Source organism: Dendrobates tinctorius, unplaced genomic scaffold (assembly GCF_039654945.1).
Source record: "Dendrobates tinctorius isolate UK_male_01 unplaced genomic scaffold, ASM3965494v1 ptg000073l, whole genome shotgun sequence".
Classification (NCBI taxonomy): domain Eukaryota; kingdom Metazoa; phylum Chordata; class Amphibia; order Anura; family Dendrobatidae; genus Dendrobates; species Dendrobates tinctorius.
The window spans coordinates 33,517,443-33,536,671 of record NW_027361741.1 but is presented as its reverse complement, the minus strand read 5'-3'; the positions used below and the strand labels follow the sequence as shown (position 1 = coordinate 33,536,671).

The 19,229-nt window shown below is 48.6% G+C and overlaps 1 protein-coding gene and 1 long non-coding RNA gene across 2 annotated transcripts in view; both read right to left on the bottom strand.

Annotated features, from left to right (window-relative positions):
- The window catches only part of PRKAB1 (protein kinase AMP-activated non-catalytic subunit beta 1), a 48,279-nt gene extending 37,933 nt beyond the window's left edge, over positions 1–10,346 (bottom strand). The window contains exon 1 of the mRNA XM_073582719.1: positions 10,035–10,346. Within this exon, the coding sequence (XP_073438820.1) occupies positions 10,035–10,178 (144 nt within the window). The 5' untranslated portion in view covers positions 10,179–10,346. The remainder of the gene's footprint in view (positions 1–10,034) is intronic.
- A 5,875-nt stretch (positions 10,347–16,221) lies between these two features.
- LOC141096320 (uncharacterized) lies at positions 16,222–17,390 on the bottom strand. Its single transcript, XR_012233655.1, has 3 exons — positions 17,232–17,390; positions 16,985–17,103; positions 16,222–16,420 (listed from the first exon to the last, which is right to left on the bottom strand). It is a non-coding gene; the product is annotated as an uncharacterized lncRNA (long non-coding RNA).
- Between the last annotated feature and the right edge of the window lie 1,839 nt (positions 17,391–19,229).

Here is a 19,229-nt window from a genome sequence, read left to right as displayed (position 1 = left end):
ACATCCCTATACCCACATTCACCCAGCAGATGCCAGCTTGGTCTCTGAGCACACATCACACACATCCCTATACCCACATTCACCCAGCAGATGCCAGCTTGGTCTCTGAGCACACATCCCTATACCCACATTCACCCAGCAGATGCCAACTTGGTCTCTGAGCACACGTCCCTATACCAACATTCACCCAGCAGATGCCAGCTTGGTCTCTGAGCACACATCCCTATACCCACATTCACCCAGCAGATGCCAGCTTGGTCTCTGCGCACACATCCCTATACCCACATTCACCCAGCAGATGTCAGCTTGGTCTCCGAGCGCACATCACACACATCCCTATACTCACATTCACCCAGCAGATGCCAGCTTGTTCTCTGCGCACACATCCCTATACCCACATTCACCCAGCAGATGTCAGCTTGGTCTCCGAGCGCACGTCACACACATCCCTATACCCACATTCACCCAGCAGATGCCAGCTTGGTCTCTGAGCACACTTCCCTATACCCACATTCACCCAGCAGATGCCAGCTTGGTCTCTGCGCACACATCCCTATGCCCACATTCACCCAGCAGATGCCAGCTTGGTCTCTGAGCACACATCACACACATCCCTATACCCAAATTCACACAGCAGATGCCAGCTTGGTCTCTGAGCACACATCACACACATCCCTATACCCACATTCACCCAGCAGATGCCAGCTTGGTCTCTGAGCACACATCCCTATACCCACATTCACCCAGCAGATGCCAGCTTGGTCTCTGAGCACACGTCACACACATCCCTATACCCACATTCACCCAGCAGATGCCAGCTTGGTCTCTGAGCACACGTCATACACATCCCTATACCCACATTCACCCAGCAGATGCCAGCTTGGTCTCTGCGCACACATCCCTATACCCACATTCACCCAGCAGATGCCAGCTTGGTCTCTGCGCACACATCCCTATACCCACATTCACCCAGCAGATGCCAGCTTGGTCTCTGCGCACACATCCCTATACCCACATTCACCCAGCAGATGCCAGCTTGGTCTCTGCGCACACATCCCTATACCCACATTCACCCAGCAGATGCCAGCTTGGTCTCTGCGCACACATCCCTATACCCACATTCACCCAGCAGATGCCAGCTTGGTCTCTGAGCATACATCACACACATCCCTATACCCACATTCACCCAGCAGATGCCAGCTTGGTCTCCGAGCGCACGTCACACACATCCCTATACCCACATTCACCCAGCAGATGCCAGCTTGGTCTCTGAGCACACTTCCCTATACCCACATTCACCCAGCAGATGCCAGCTTGGTCTCTGCGCACACATCCCTATACCCACATTCACCCAGCAGATGCCAGCTTGGTCTCTGAGCATACATCACACACATCCCTATACCCACATTCACCCAGCAGATGCCAGCTTGGTCTCTGAGCACACATCACACACATCCCTATACCCACATTCACCCAGCAGATGCCAGCTTGGTCTCTGAGCACACATCACACACATCCCTATACCCACATTCACCCAGCAGATGCCAGCTTGGTCTCTGAGCACACATCCCTATACCCACATTCACCCAGCAGATGCCAGCTTGGTCTCCGAGCGCACGTCACACACATCCCTATACCCACATTCACCCAGCAGATGCCAGCTTGGTCTCTGAGCAGACGTCACACACATCCCTATACCCACATTCACCCAGCAGATGCCAACTTGGTCTCCGAGCACACGTCACACACATCCCTATACCCACATTCACCCAGCAGATGCCAGCTTGGTCTCTGAGCACACATCACACACATCCCTATACCCACATTCACCCAGCAGATGCCAGCTTGGTCTCTGAGCACACATCCCTATACCCACATTCACCCAGCAGATGCCAACTTGGTCTCTGACCACACGTCCCTATACCCACATTCACCCAGCAGATGCCAGCTTGGTCTCTGACCACACGTCCCTATACCCACATTCACCCAGCAGATGCCAGCTTGGTCTCTGACCACACGTCCCTATACCCACATTCACCCAGCAGATGCCAGCTTGGTCTCTGACCACACGTCCCTATACCCACATTCACCCAGCAGATGCCAGCTTGGTCTCTGACCACACGTCCCTATACCCACATTCACCCAGCAGATGCCAGCTTGGTCTCTGACCACACGTCCCTATACCCACATTCACCCAGCAGATGCCAGCTTGGTCTCTGAGCAGACGTCCCTATACCCACATTCACCCAGCAGATGCCAGCTTGGTCTCTGAGCAGACGTCCCTATACCCACATTCACCCAGCAGATGCCAGCTTGGTCTCTGAGCAGACGTCCCTATACCCACATTCACCCAGCAGATGCCAGCTTGGTCTCTGAGCAGACGTCCCTATACCCACATTCACCCAGCAGATGCCAGCTTGGTCTCTGAGGAGACGTCCCTATACCCACATTCACCCAGCAGATGCCAGCTTGGTCTCTGAGCAGACGTCCCTATACCCACATTCACCCAGCAGATGCCAGCTTGGTCTCTGCGCACACGTCCCTATACCCACATTCACCCAGCAGATGCCAGCTTGGTCTCTGCGCACACATCCATATACCCACATTCACCCAGCAGATGCCAGCTTGGTCTCTGCGCACACATCCCTATACCCACATTCACCCAGCAGATGCCAGCTTGGTCTCTGCGCACACATCCCTATACCCACATTCACCCAGCAGATGCCAGCTTGGTCTCTGCGCACACATCCCTATACCCACATTCACCCAGCAGATGCCACCTTGGTCTCTGAGCACACTTCCCTATACCCACATTCACCCAGCAGATGCCAGCTTGGTCTCTGCGCACACATCCCTATACCCACATTCACCCAGCAGATGCCAGCTTGGTCTCTGAGCACACATCACACACATCCCTATACCCACATTCACCCAGCAGATGCCAGCTTGGTCTCTGAGCACACATCACACATCCCTATACCCACATTCACCCAGCAGATGCCAGCTTGGTCTCTGAGCACACATCACACACATCCCTATACCCACATTCACCCAGCAGATGCCAGCTTGGTCTCTGAGCACACATCCCTATACCCACATTCACCCAGCAGATGCCAGCTTGGTCTCTGAGCACACGTCACACACATCCCTATACCCACATTCACCCAGCAGATGCCAGCTTGGTCTCTGAGCACACGTCCCTATACCCACATTCACCCAGCAGATGCCAGCTTGGTCTCTGAGCACACATCCCTATACCCACATTCACCCAGCAGATGCCAGCTTGGTCTCTGCGCACACATCCCTATACCCACATTCACCCAGCAGATGCCAGCTTGGTCTCTGCGCACACATCCCTATACCCACATTCACCCAGCAGATGCCAGCTTGGTCTCTGAGCACACATCCCTATACCCACATTCACCCAGCAAATGCCAGCTTGGTCTCCGAGCGCACATCACACATATCCCTATACCCACATTCACCCAGCAGATGCCAGCTTAGTCTCTGTGCACACATCCCAATACCCACATTCACCCAGCAGATGCCAGCTTGGTCTCTGACCACACTTCCCTATACCCACATTCACCCAGCAGATGCCAGCTTGGTCTCTGACCACACTTCCCTATACCCACATTCACCCAGCAGATGCCAGCTTGGTCTCTGACCACAATTCCCTATACCCACATTCACCCAGCAGATGCCAGCTTGGTCTCTGCGCACACATCCCTATACCCACATTCACCCAGCAGATGCCAGCTTGGTCTCTGAGCACACATCACTATACCCACATTCACCCAGCAAATGCCAGCTTGGTCTCCGAGCGCACATCACACATATCCCTATACCCACATTCACCCAGCAGATGCCAGCTTGGTCTCTGAGCACACTTCCCTATACCCACATTCACCCAGCAGATGCCAGCTTGGTCTCTGCGCACACATCCCTATACCCACATTCACCCAGCAGATGCCAGCTTGGTCTCTGAGCACACGTCATACACATCCCTATACCCACATCCACCCAGCAGATGCCAGCTTGGTCTCTGAGCACACGTCCCTATACCCACATTCACCCAGCAGATGCCAGCTTGGTCTCTGAGCACACTTCCCTATACCCACATTCACCCAGCAGATGCCAGCTTGGTCTCTGAGCACACTTCCCTATACCCACATTCACCCAGCAGATGCCAGCTTGGTCTCTGCGCACACATCCCTATACCCACATTCACCCAGCAGATGCCAGCTTGGTCTCTGCGCACACATCCCTATACCCACATTCACCCAGCAGATGCCAGCTTGGTCTCTGCGCTCTGCGCACACATCCCTATACCCACATTCACCCAGCAGATGCCAGCTTGGTCTCTGCGCACACATCCCTATACCCACATTCACCCAGCAGATGCCAGCTTGGTCTCTGCGCACACATCCCTATACCCACATTCACCCAGCAGATGCCAGCTTGGTCTCTGCGCACACATCCCTATACCCACATTCACCCAGCAGATGCCAGCTTGGACTCTGAGCACACATCCCTATACCCACATTCACCCAGCAAATGCCAGCTTGGTCTCCGAGCGCACATCACACATATCCCTATACCCACATTCACCCAGCAGATGCCAGCTTAGTCTCTGTGCACACATCCCAATACCCACATTCACCCAGCAGATGCCAGCTTGGTCTCTGACCACAATTCCCTATACCCACATTCACCCAGCAGATGCCAGCTTGGTCTCTGCGCACACATCCCTATACCCACATTCACCCAGCAGATGCCAGCTTGGTCTCTGAGCACACATCCCTATACCCACATTCACCCAACAAATGCCAGCTTGGTCTCCGAGCGCACATCACACATATCCCTATACCCACATTCACCCAGCATATGCCAGCTTAGTCTCTGTGCACACATCCCAATACCCACATTCACCCAGCAGATGCCAGCTTGGTCTCTGAGCACACTTCCCTATACCCACATTCACCCAGCAGATGCCAGCTTGGTCTCTGAGCACACATCCCTATACCCACATTCACCCAGCAGATGACAGCTTGGTCTCCGAGCGCACGTCACACACATCCCTATACCCACATTCACCCAGCAGATGTCAGCTTGGCCTCTGAGCACACATCCCTATACCCACATTCACCCAGCAGATGCCAGCTTGGTCTCTGCGCACACATCCCTATACCCACATTCACCCAGCAGATGCCAGCTTGGTCTCTGCGCACACATCATACACATCCCTATACCCACATTCACCCAGCAGATGCCAGCTTGGTCTCCGAGCGCACGTCACACATATCCCTATACCCACATTCACCCAGCAGATGCCAGCTTGGTCTCTGAGCACACATCCCTATACCCACATTCACCCAGCAGATGCCAGCTTGGTCTCTGCGCACACATCCCTATACCCACATTCACCCAGCAGATGTCAGCTTGGTCTCCGAGCGCACGTCACACACATCCCTATACCCACATTCACCCAGCAGATGCCAGCTTGTTCTCTGCGCACACATCCCTATACCCACATTCACCCAGCAGATGTCAGCTTGGTCTCCGAGCGCACGTCACACACATCCCTATACCCACATTCACCCAGCAGATGCCAGCTTGGTCTCTGAGCACACTTCCCTATACCCACCTTCACCCAGCAGATGCCAGCTTGGTCTCTGCGCACACATCCCTATACCCACATTCACCCAGCAGATGCCAGCTTGGTCTCTGAGCATACATCACACACATCCCTATACCCACATTCACCCAGCAGATGCCAGCTTGGTCTCTGAGCACACATCACACACATCCCTATACCCACATTCACCCAGCAGATGCCAGCTTGGTCTCTGAGCACACATCCCTATACCCACATTCACCCAGCAGATGCCAGCTTGGTCTCCAAGCACACGTCACACACATCCCTATACCCACATTCACCCAGCAGATGCCAGCTTGGTCTCTGACCACACGTCCCTATACCCACATTCACCCAGCAGATGCCAGCTTGGTCTCTGACCACACGTCCCTATACCCACATTCACCCAGCAGATGCCAGCTTGGTCTCTGACCACACGTCCCTATACCCACATTCACCCAGCAGATGCCAGCTTGGTCTCTGACCACACGTCCCTATACCCACATTCACCCAGCAGATGCCAGCTTGGTCTCTGACCACACGTCCCTATATCCACATTCACCCAGCAGATGCCAGCTTGGTCTCTGACCACACGTCCCTATACCCACATTCACCCAGCAGATGCCAGCTTGGTCTCTGAGCAGACGTCCCTATACCCACATTCACCCAGCAGATGCCAGCTTGGTCTCTGAGCAGACGTCCCTATACCCACATTCACCCAGCAGATGCCAGCTTGGTCTCTGAGCAGACGTCCCTATACCCACATTCACCCAGCAGATGCCAGCTTGGTCTCTGAGCAGACGTCCCTATACCCACATTCACCCAGCAGATGCCAGCTTGGTCTCTGAGCAGACGTCCCTATACCCACATTCACCCAGCAGATGCCAGCTTGGTCTCTGCGCACACGTCCCTATACCCACATTCACCCAGCAGATGCCAGCTTGGTCTCTGCGCACACGTCCCTATACCCACATTCACCCAGCAGATGCCAGCTTGGTCTCTGCGCACACATCCCTATACCCACATTCACCCAGCAGATGCCAGCTTGGTCTCTGCGCACACATCCATATACCCACATTCACCCAGCAGATGCCAGCTTGGTCTCTGCGCACACATCCCTATACCCACATTCACCCAGCAGATGCCAGCTTGGTCTCTGCGCACACATCCCTATACCCACATTCACCCAGCAGATGCCAGCTTGGTCTCTGCGCACACATCCCTATACCCACATTCACCCAGCAGATGCCACCTTGGTCTCTGAGCACACTTCCCTATACCCACATTCACCCAGCAGATGCCAGCTTGGTCTCTGCGCACACATCCCTATACCCACATTCACCCAGCAGATGCCAGCTTGGTCTCTGAGCACACATCACACACATCCCTATACCCACATTCACCCAGCAGATGCCAGCTTGGTCTCTGAGCACACATCACACATCCCTATACCCACATTCACCCAGCAGATGCCAGCTTGGTCTCTGAGCACACATCACACACATCCCTATACCCACATTCACCCAGCAGATGCCAGCTTGGTCTCTGAGCACACATCCCTATACCCACATTCACCCAGCAGATGCCAGCTTGGTCTCTGAGCACACGTCACACACATCCCTATACCCACATTCACCCAGCAGATGCCAGCTTGGTCTCTGAGCACACGTCCCTATACCCACATTCACCCAGCAGATGCCAGCTTGGTCTCTGAGCACACTTCCCTATACCCACATTCACCCAGCAGATGCCAGCTTGGTCTCTGCGCACACATCCCTATACCCACATTCACCCAGCAGATGCCAGCTTGGTCTCTGCGCACACATCCCTATACCCACATTCACCCAGCAGATGCCAGCTTGGTCTCTGCGCACACATCCCTATACCCACATTCACCCAGCAGATGCCAGCTTGGTCTCTGAGCACACATCCCTATACCCACATTCACCCAGCAAATGCCAGCTTGGTCTCCGAGCGCACATCACACATATCCCTATACCCACATTCACCCAGCAGATGCCAGCTTAGTCTCTGTGCACACATCCCAATACCCACATTCACCCAGCAGATGCCAGCTTGGTCTCTGACCACACTTCCCTATACCCACATTCACCCAGCAGATGCCAGCTTGGTCTCTGACCACACTTCCCTATACCCACATTCACCCAGCAGATGCCAGCTTGGTCTCTGACCACAATTCCCTATACCCACATTCACCCAGCAGATGCCAGCTTGGTCTCTGCGCACACATCCCTATACCCACATTCACCCAGCAGATGCCAGCTTGGTCTCTGAGCACACATCACTATACCCACATTCACCCAGCAAATGCCAGCTTGGTCTCCGAGCGCACATCACACATATCCCTATACCCACATTCACCCAGCAGATGCCAGCTTGGTCTCTGAGCACACTTCCCTATACCCACATTCACCCAGCAGATGCCAGCTTGGTCTCTGAGCACACATCCCTATACCCACATTCACCCAGCAGATGCCAGCTTGGTCTCTGAGCACACATCCCTATACCCCCATTCACCCAGCAGATGCCAGCTTGGTCTCTGAGCACATGTCACACACATCCCTATACCCACATTCACCCAGCAGATGCCAGCTTGGTCTCTGAGCACACGTCATACACATCCCTATACCCACATCCACCCAGCAGATGCCAGCTTGGTCTCTGAGCACACGTCCCTATACCCACATTCACCCAGCAGATGCCAGCTTGGTCTCTGAGCACACTTCCCTATACCCACATTCACCCAGCAGATGCCAGCTTGGTCTCTGAGCACACTTCCCTATACCCACATTCACCCAGCAGATGCCAGCTTGGTCTCTGCGCACACATCCCTATACCCACATTCACCCAGCAGATGCCAGCTTGGTCTCTGCGCACACATCCCTATACCCACATTCACCCAGCAGATGCCAGCTTGGTCTCTGCGCTCTGCGCACACATCCCTATACCCACATTCACCCAGCAGATGCCAGCTTGGTCTCTGCGCACACATCCCTATACCCACATTCACCCAGCAGATGCCAGCTTGGTCTCTGCGCACACATCCCTATACCCACATTCACCCAGCAGATGCCAGCTTGGTCTCTGCGCACACATCCCTATACCCACATTCACCCAGCAGATGCCAGCTTGGTCTCTGAGCACACATCCCTATACCCACATTCACCCAGCAAATGCCAGCTTGGTCTCCGAGCGCACATCACACATATCCCTATACCCACATTCACCCAGCAGATGCCAGCTTAGTCTCTGTGCACACATCCCAATACCCACATTCACCCAGCAGATGCCAGCTTGGTCTCTGACCACAATTCCCTATACCCACATTCACCCAGCAGATGCCAGCTTGGTCTCTGCGCACACATCCCTATACCCACATTCACCCAGCAGATGCCAGCTTGGTCTCTGAGCACACATCCCTATACCCACATTCACCCAACAAATGCCAGCTTGGTCTCCGAGCGCACATCACACATATCCCTATACCCACATTCACCCAGCATATGCCAGCTTAGTCTCTGTGCACACATCCCAATACCCACATTCACCCAGCAGATGCCAGCTTGGTCTCTGAGCACACTTCCCTATACCCACATTCACCCAGCAGATGCCAGCTTGGTCTCTGACCACAATTCCCTATACCCACATTCACCCAGCAGATGCCAGCTTGGTCTCTGCGCACACATCCCTATACCCACATTCACCCAGCAGATGCCAGCTTGGTCTCTGAGCACACATCCCTATACCCACATTCACCCAGCAGATGCCAGCTTGGTCTCCGAGCGCACATCACACACATCCCTATACCCACATTCACCCAGCAGATGCCAGCTTGGTCTCCGAGCGCACGTCACACACATCCCTATACCCACATTCACCCAGCAGATGCCAGCTTGGTCTCCGAGCGCACGTCACACACATCCCTATACCCACATTCACCCAGCAGATGCCAGCTTGGTCTCTGAGCCCACATCACACACATCCCTATACCCATATTCACCCAGCAGATGCCAGCTTGGTCTCTGAGCACACATCACACACATCCCTATACCCACATTCACCCAGCACATGCCAGCTGGGGCTGAAGGTCAGGCTTTGTCTTTTTAGTGTACAGAGCGGGCACTGGGCTGTTCCACATGGCGGCATAGTGGAGCTCACAGGTACAGTATACATTGCACTGACCCCATCAGCTGCCCTGGCTGGCTACTAGGCGGACCAAGCAGTCCACATTAGGCGCCTGGCAGCCATAGTGCTGCTGTAGAGCCACCTAGTGCCCAGTGTGCTGTCGGGCCAGCAGCTCCCTCACTGCCAGGTGTCTGTGCCAATCACCGTCAGCAGGAGCCAGCTGCCTCCCTGCTGCCCACACAGCTTTCACCTTGCTCTCCTCTGCCGGGTACATGTCCGCGTCCTCAGGACTATCCATTAGTATTTTGGCACGGTCCTCTCCCTTTGTGGCGCTCCCGCCGCTGTCCCTTCGCCCCTTTAGGGGTCCAGGTCGCTCGCTGCTGGTGTTCCCCATGTTCACTGACTGCAGGACAAACTACGTTGAGGACTTTGTTTATGGTCCTGCCGGCTTCCGCCTCCTGTTTCCGGCCGCGGCGGTGGTACGCAGTGCGGTTCACGCCTCTCTGCCGCCAGATAGCTGAGCTAGCGGCGCACTGATACCGGCGGCCGTGCTGGGACAGAGGCTGTGGGGCCGGCTTCTAGGAGCGCGGTGACGTCACCAGCTGCTGCACTACAGTGTATATAGTCTGGTCGGTAGTCACCCAGGGTGGGCATTGCTCTGTGTCCAGACAACCGGCATAATATCTACGGAAATGTGCTGAAGTCCATATTTTATTTCATGTACGCCTGCTACGGGAGTATCTGATTCTGTTTAACTCCTTCATGACCGGAGGTAGTGTTCGTTTTACGTTTTCATTTTTTGCTCAATATGGCCATATGAGGGATTGTTTTTTGTGGGACGAGTTGAACTTTTGAACGACACCATTGGTTTTAGCACGTTGTGTCCTGGAAAACGGGAAAAAAAATTCCAAGTGCGGAGAAATTGCAAAAAATGTGCAATCCCACACTTGTTTTTTGTTTGGCATTTTTGCTAAGTTCACTAAATGCTAATAGTGACCTGTAGAGTTGAGCGACTTTGGTCGGATCGGGTTTCGTGAAACCCGAATGAAACAAAATAAGTTTCAGATGAAACTCGTCCGACTAGAGCAAAACAAAGTCGGAGTTTCGTCCGACTTTTATTTCCCATTGACTTGCATTTGGGTCGGGTTTCGGACGAAACTCCGACTTTGTTTTGCTCTAGTCGGACGAGTTTCATCTGAAACTTATTTTGTTTCATTCGGGTTTCACGAAACCCGATCCGACCAAAGTCGCTCAACTCTAGTGACCTGCCATTATGATTCTGCAGGTCATTACGAGTTCATAGACACCAAACATGTCTAGGTTCTCTTTTACCTAAGTGGTGAAAAAAATTTCCAAACTTTGTTAACCCCTTAACTCCCAAGGGTGGTTTGCACGTTAACTTCCGGGCCAATTTTTACAATTCTGACCACTGTCCCTTTATGAGGTAATAACTCTGAAACGCTTCCATGGATCCCGGTGATTCTTGTCTAGATGTGTGGTGAGCACTTTGAACCCCCCAGTGCTTCACAGAAGTTTATAATGCCCGGGCGTGAAAATAAAAAAATCATATTTTTTCCACAAACATGATCTTTTAGTCCCCAGTTTTTTTTATTTTCCCAAGGGTAAGAGGAGAAATTGGACCCCAAAAGTTGTTGTCCAATTTGTCCTGAGTACGCTGATACCCCATATGTGGGAGAAAACTACTGTATGAGCACATGTCAGGGCTCGGAAGGGAAGTAGTGACGTTTTGGAATGCAGAGAGGTTGGTAACTCAGCGGATTGCAGACCCCTGATCCTATCAACACAATTAGCAGTAACAGTGGAGCGTTCCTACGATGCCCTTGATGCCTCGTCACAGCCGGAGAACTAATTAAGCCTAAAGCTAGAAAGGTGAAATCTAAACTGCCCTGGAGCAGATCCCCAAAGGAATAGACAGCCCCCAAACATTTTGCCGGTGAGACAAGATGAGACACAAACAGAGGCAGAAAATAGACTGAGCAAATGATGGGGCCTAAACTGTCTAGCTAGGACAGGACAGAAAAGATACTGTCTGCAATCACGCAAAAACCGTCAAAAATCCAACACATCTGATATACAAAAAATCTGAGGCCACACGACCTCACCCCCGATAGATCAGCACTCTGGTGTGAACTGGAAGCAAAGCAAAAGATACTAATATACCAGGGGACTGAACAAGCTGGCACAAGCTGTAACATATGGAGCGGAGCCCAGCGATGCCCCCAGCAGGGAGTACGCTGAACCCTCGCAACAAAGCAGAAAGCAAAAAAAGGCACAACTAGATTAGATGCAAAGGATTAGCAAAAGAATCACTTAACTGAACCATGCAGATCAGGCAGGAGACTGAAGAGCTCCAAATGAACAAGGAGGAAATCACCAGCAACCACCAAGGAAATCCTGCTCACTTATATGCTCCCAGCCAGCAATCCCAGATTCCCAGTCATCGTCGTCAAGTGGCAAACTTCCATCAGACTGGCCAGCTCCACTACTCCCAGTAACCACCAGAGGGAGCTCCAGCTCTGAAGTCTGAGCAAGGGATTTCACAACAGCAGACTTTGATGGAATGGTCTGCGGGTGTCATGTCATGTTTGGAGAGTCCCTGATGTGCCTAAACTGTGGAAACCCCCCACAAGTGACCCCATTTTGGAAACTAGACCCCCAAGGAACTTATTTAGATGTGTGGTGAGCACTTTGAACCCCCAAGTGCTTCACAGAAGTTTATAAGGTAGAGCCATAAAAATAAAATCATATTTTTTTTCCCAAGGGTAACAGGAGAAATTAGACCCTAAAAGATGTTGTGCAATTTGTCCTGAGTAGGCTGATACCTTATATGTGGGGGTAAACCACTGTTTGGGCGCATGGCAGAGTATGGAAGGGAAGGAGCACCGTTTGACTTTTTCAACGCAGAATTGGCTGGAATTGAGATCAGAATCCATGTTGCGTTTGGAGAGCACCTGATGTGCCTAAACGGTGGAAACCCCCAATTCTAACTCCAACCCTAACCCCAACACACCCCTAACCCTAATCTCAGCCCTAGTCCTAACCCTAGCCCTAATGGGAAAATGAAAATAAATACTTTTTTAAATTTTATTATTTTTCCCTAACTAAGGTGGTGATAACGGGGGTTTGATTTACTATTTATAGCAGGTTTTTATGTTTGGCAGCTGTCATACGCTGAAAGACGCTTTTTATTGTACCACCACATTTTGAGAGCTATAATTTTTCCATATTTTGACCCACTGAGTCATGTGAGGTCTTATTTTTTGCGGGACGAGTTGACGTTTTTATTGGTACCATTTTCGGGCACATGACAATTTTTGATCGCTTTTTATTCCGATTTTTGGAATGCAATGAAAGAAAAAAGAAGTGTGCAATATGGACGCAAAAAAACCCAAAATAAATACAAATTATATACTAATGATCAATTTTTATTGAAAACATATAGAAAGGACACACAAGTGACAAAAACTGGTTAAAAACAATTAAAAAAGGCCAAAAAAGGATTTGGCCTGAAATGACACTCCAAAATAACAGGTCTTTAAATAAAGACCTGATGCATACCCCCCTCCGATGTATAAGGGCAGAGACTTATGAAATGGTACAATATACACAGGTATGCGCAGAACAAGGTGTAAACCCCAGTGCGTAATTTGCAACTCTCAGTCTATCTGAAAATATAGAGTACAAGAAACACAATAAGTATGATGTAACAAGGTACAATAATCATGAATAACCTTAGAGCACGGTTGCAGTTGCCCAAAATATATAGCTACACCACACAATAAAACACTGTGGCTTGAAAAACAACAGTGTAAGAGAATATATATACCAATACACAAAATACCTAAAGGCAATGAACCCATAAGGGTGATGATAAATCAAATATCTGAGAATATGACAGTTGTCAAAGAATAAGTGCAGTTGCCATAGGTGTAAATGTACCACACAAAAGGAAGCTGTAGCCTCAACAAAAAGCTTTTTTAGGTCTCTACAATAAGAGACATACTAATCCTCTAGGTTCCCAAAGGCTGCACACTCATGAGAGTGAAGTGAAAATAATAAAGTCAGATGCCCACAAGATATAATAAGAATGGGAGGGGGGATATTACCCCACGCGTATCGCCACCTCTGGCGTGGCTTCCTCAGGGGAAATGGAGGTGAGTCATTGTCACAAACGGCGCCCCTTTTATATATCACAAAATTATCATAAACTACTCACAGATAATGAAATGGTTCGGCGGGCGTGAGGTCAGCGTCCGGAAGTGGCCACTGCGCAGGCGCTATGATGATAGTGAAACTGAAACTTAGAAATTGAAAGTCAGCGCAGGCGTACTGGAAACAAGTATAAGAGAAGCACAACTGCGCAGGCTCAGGGGAGAGAAGAATAAAAACAGCATCTGCTAGGAGCTGATGCCCCCGCATAAAGAGAAAATCACAGCCGCGGCTTGAAAGTGGAATATAGCACAGGCATAATAGTTGATAAAGATCACAGAGACCGTAAAACCATGCTTATGCGCAAAAATGACAAGTTATTCGTATAGCACCATATAATCATGATTGAGATATTCAATGTATATAACAAAAATAAAAATGAGTGATAAATGTCATATATACAAAGCAAGGCGACACACAAAGACTGATAAGTATTTTATGTAAATAATTTGTACATGACAAAAAAATATATATATATAATTGTTCAGTGGAGAACGTTTCCTATCAAGAAAGTGAGGACAAGGAAGAAAAGGATGCCCACACAAGAACAGAGGGGGATGGTAAAACATCATCCACTAACATGTTTGAAAAACCACACATATGAAGATTGTGCAGTAGACTATGTTCCCTGCACCTAATAAACTTAAACCAATTGGCTCATTTAGAACCCTAGTTTTGTTGGTGTATGAACTGTGTTCTCCTTTTCAACCCCATGGTGGATTCTCCCATCAAAGTAGCATATGGTCACCAGTCAATAGACAAATGTCCACCATGCCCCGAGACCCAAACAGTCATGACAAAAATTGATTTAATTAACTATTCCCTCTCTCACATGACCTGACAGAAAAAGAAAGACTATATACAGTTGGTGGATCACTGGACATGAAATTTATTTCTTGTAAAAACCAGTGAAAAGCCACTCTTCATTAAGACCTGCTGGTGCCAGACTTTTTAGATCAAAAATCCACCTAGACTCCTTTCTCAAGAGAGCCTCAGTGCAACGACCACCCCTTATTGATGACTCCACCTTATCAACAACCATGATGCGGGTTTGCCCTAGGGAGCCATTATGACACAACAAGTAATGGTTAGCCACTGAAGTGATGGGTTTGCCCAAACCATGGTCCCTGCGTGCACAAGCAATATTTGAAAAATGATGTTGAATGCGACGGCGGAGCTCCTGGCTCGTTTGACCAACATAAATTTTTGGGCAACTGCACACCATGATGTAGACAACATTTCGAGTGCGACAATTTGAATAAAAAGTAGTACGAATGCAACCAGGAAAAATTGACAAATTCAACACATTATTAGCAACAACATAAGGGCAAATTGTGCAACCCCCACAGGGGTATGTCCCAATTGTTTTTATGCCCCTCCCTAGTGATTCTGTAGGACGTTTAAAATGGCTGACACACAAGGAGTCCCTCAGATTCCTGGCTCGTTTGGCAATCAACCTAGGGCGTTCGCCAACAAATGGAATAACTCTCGACTCACTCAATAAAATATTCCAGTTCTTATAAAGAATGTCATAAATTTCCGTCCAACGATTATTATAGGTGGTAATTATGTTGGTACTGGAGAATTCCTTTCGCTGTCTTGGTTCCAAAAGTTCCTTACGTTCCTTACGCTCAGATGCCTGGAAGGCTTGTGCAATGACCCGTCTTGGATAGCCCCTTTCCTTAAAACGAGTGGATAAGGATCTGGCTTCTTGTAGAAATTGACTCTGTTCACTACAATTTCTCTTGATCCTGTAAAATTGTCCTTTAGGTATACCATCCCGAACATGTACAGGATGAAAACTGTTATAATGAAGCAGGCTATTGGAGGCCGTACCCTTCCGAAAGAGTGAAGTACAAATCCGCCCTTCATCCTTGGTAATTCTCAGATCCAAAAAGTCAAGAGAGACCTTAGATATGCTGGAAGTAAGGGAAATATTCCAAGGGTTAGAATTAAATATGGAAATAAAATTCTCACATTCCACCAAAGAACCTGACCAAAAGAACAAAACGTCGTCAATATACCGAAACCACCTGATAACATGTGCCCGAAAAGGAAAAAGATGGCGTACAAACGTGTCCTCCCACCAACCCAAAAATAGGTTGGCATAGGAAGGCGCGCATTTGGCACCCATAGCAGTACCGGAAACTTGTTTGTAAAAAGTACGATCAAAAACAAAATAATTGTTTTCGAGTACAAACCTTAATAGATCCAAAATAAACGAGTCATGTAGACGATCTCCTGACGTATGTAAATCCAAAAAGTAAGAGACAGCTTGTATGCCCAACGAATGTTCTATACAAGTGTAAAGGGATTCAACATCCAACGTAATCATGAGGTCATCCTGGTCCAATGTAAGACCGTCTAGTTGATTAATAAGATAAGAGGAGTCTCTAACAAATGAACCTAAAGAAAGAACAAAAGGCTGCAAATAAAAATCTAAGTAAGTACAAGGGCGTTCAAACAAACTGCCAATTCCCGAGACTATTGGGCGCCCTGGTGGTTCCTGCGTTGATTTGTGTATTTTTGGAAGCATATAAAATGTGGGCACAATTGGAAATTTGGTAATCAAAAAATCTCGTTCCTTTTTAATAATAATGCCCACATCAAAAGCTCTATTCAATAGCCCATCAATCTTCCTTTTGAAAATTTCTGTGGGATCAGACGGTAATATCCTATAATGTTTGACATTATGTATTTGTCTGAGAGCTTCCTGCAAATACATTCCCACAGGCCACAAAACAACGTTGCCCCCCTTATCTGCCTCTTTTATAAGAAAGGACTTGTTACCCTGTAGACTCTTCAGGGCCTGTTTCTCCTCTCGGCTGAGATTATTACCCCGACTATAATCTGGTGAAAGGTTTTGTATATCTCGACAAGTAGTATTAAAAAATATTTCTACAGCCGGGAACAAAGAGAAAGAGGGGGTGGCCTGGGAAGGAAGTCTCTGAAGAAACGTGGTTCTTTTACCTGCACCATCCTGGTTCTCAGAAAGAAGTTCAAGAAGATCACGAAAAGTCTGGCGATCCTCCTCTGGAAGAGTGTCAATAATTGATGGCTGATGATACATGAGTTTGAAAACCACTTGTCTACAAAAAAGATATACATCCTTAATTAATTCAAACTTATCTAGTGTCTTAGTGGGTGAAAATGATAACCCTTTAGATAAAAGAATAGTCTCACATTGCGTAAGAGGATGGTCAGATAAATTGATCACCTGCAATTTTCCTGGTTCCATGTCAACCACTAACGCCTCCGGTTCTGTCTCGTCTCTCTTCTGTGCAGTGGGGACCACGCCCTGCGCTGCCGATATCGTCTTCTTGAGCTGGGTGGACTTATTCCGCCGCTTGCCCCTCCTGGTGGGTTTTCTAAATCGGTGTCTGACGACAAAAAATCGCTGGATGAAGGTGGATCCAGAGAGGGAACCAGACTCGAACCCAAGGGTTTGGTTGAAGGGACAAAACCTCTGTTTCCTCTACGGTTGCCATTATGCATCCATCTATAAGCCTTTTTCTCATCAAAGTTATTTTTATCCCTGGCAAACTTCAATTTCTTGCCACGTATTATCTCCTCATATTTATCCATTATCTCCGTAAGCCTTTGCTGAAAGGGTGCAACCACGGATTGCATATCAAAAGCTTTTAATTTAGCTTCACCAACCTTCACCTTATCTTTCAAATCCAATAAGAGAGCCTTATCATGGTCTATGAGCATGTTAATTAAAATTGTAGAACATTGTGATAGGCCCAACTCCCATGTTTGCGGAAACCCAGGTTCAACTTCCCATGCGGGAAAGATCTGCACTCTCAAACCTCGGGGTATCAATTTTAATTTGAGATATTCCTCAAGGCTTTTTATATTCCACCATGTTTTTGCAACTGCTTTATTAAAGTGGATGAGATCAGAAGAAAGTTTTTGAAATGAATCATCAACAGGTTGCACTGTATTAGTGCCACCAAAAATGCCAGACACCTGGCCCAACCATGACGCTTCCCTAGCCTCCATATCCATAGTAACAAGTGGAGTGTGCCACCTCTCAAGAAGAACAGGGAAAACAAGTGACCCTGAAGGAAGAGACTTGAAAAATAAACACCTTGAGGGCACTACAGATAAACCACAGGGCGCTGCAGTCCACACACTTGAAAGAGGAATGCAATGAAAGAAAAAAGAAGTGTGCAATATGGACGCAAAAAACCCAAAATAAATACAAATTATATACTAATGATCAATTTTTATTGAAAACATATAGAAAGGACACACAAGTGACAAAAACTGGTTAAAAACAATTAAAAAAGGCCAAAAAAGGATTTGGCCTGAAATGACACTCCAAAATAACAGGTCTTTAAATAAAGACCTGATGCATACCCCCCTCCGATGCATAAGGGCAGAGACTTATGAAATGGTACAATATACACATGTATGCGCAGAACAAGGTGTAAACCCCAGTGCGTAATTTGCAACTCTCAGTCTATCTGAAAACATAGAGTACAAGAAACACAATAAGTATGATGTAACAAGGTACAATAATCATGAATAACCTTAGAGCACGGTTGCAGTTGCCCAAAATATATAGCTACACCACACAATAAAACACTGTGGCTTGAAAAACAACAGTGTAAGAGAATATATATACCAATACACAAAATACCTAAAGGCAATGAACCCATAAGGGTGATGATAAATCAAATATCTGAGAATATGACAGTTGTCAAAGAATAAGTGCAGTTGCCATAGGTGTAAATGTACCACACAAAAGGAAGCTGTAGCCTCAACAAAAAGCTTTTTTAGGTCTCTACAATAAGAGACATACTAATCCTCTAGGTTCCCAAAGGCTGCACACTCATGAGAGTGAAGTGAAAATAATAAAGTCAGATGCCCACAAGATATAATAAGAATGGGAGGGGGGATATTACCCCACGCGTATCGCCACCTCTGGCGTGGCTTCCTCAGGGGAAATGGAGGTGAGTCATTGTCACAAACGGCGCCCCTTTTATATATCACAAAATTATCATAAACTACTCACAGATAATGAAATGGTTCGGCGGGCGTGAGGTCAGCGTCCGGAAGTGGCCACTGCGCAGGCGCTATGATGATAGTGAAACCGAAACTTAGAAATTGAAAGTCAGCGCAGGCGTACTGGAAACAAGTATAAGAGAAGCGCAACTGCGCAGGCTCAGGGGAGAGAAGAATAAAAACAGCAGCTGCTAGGAGCTGA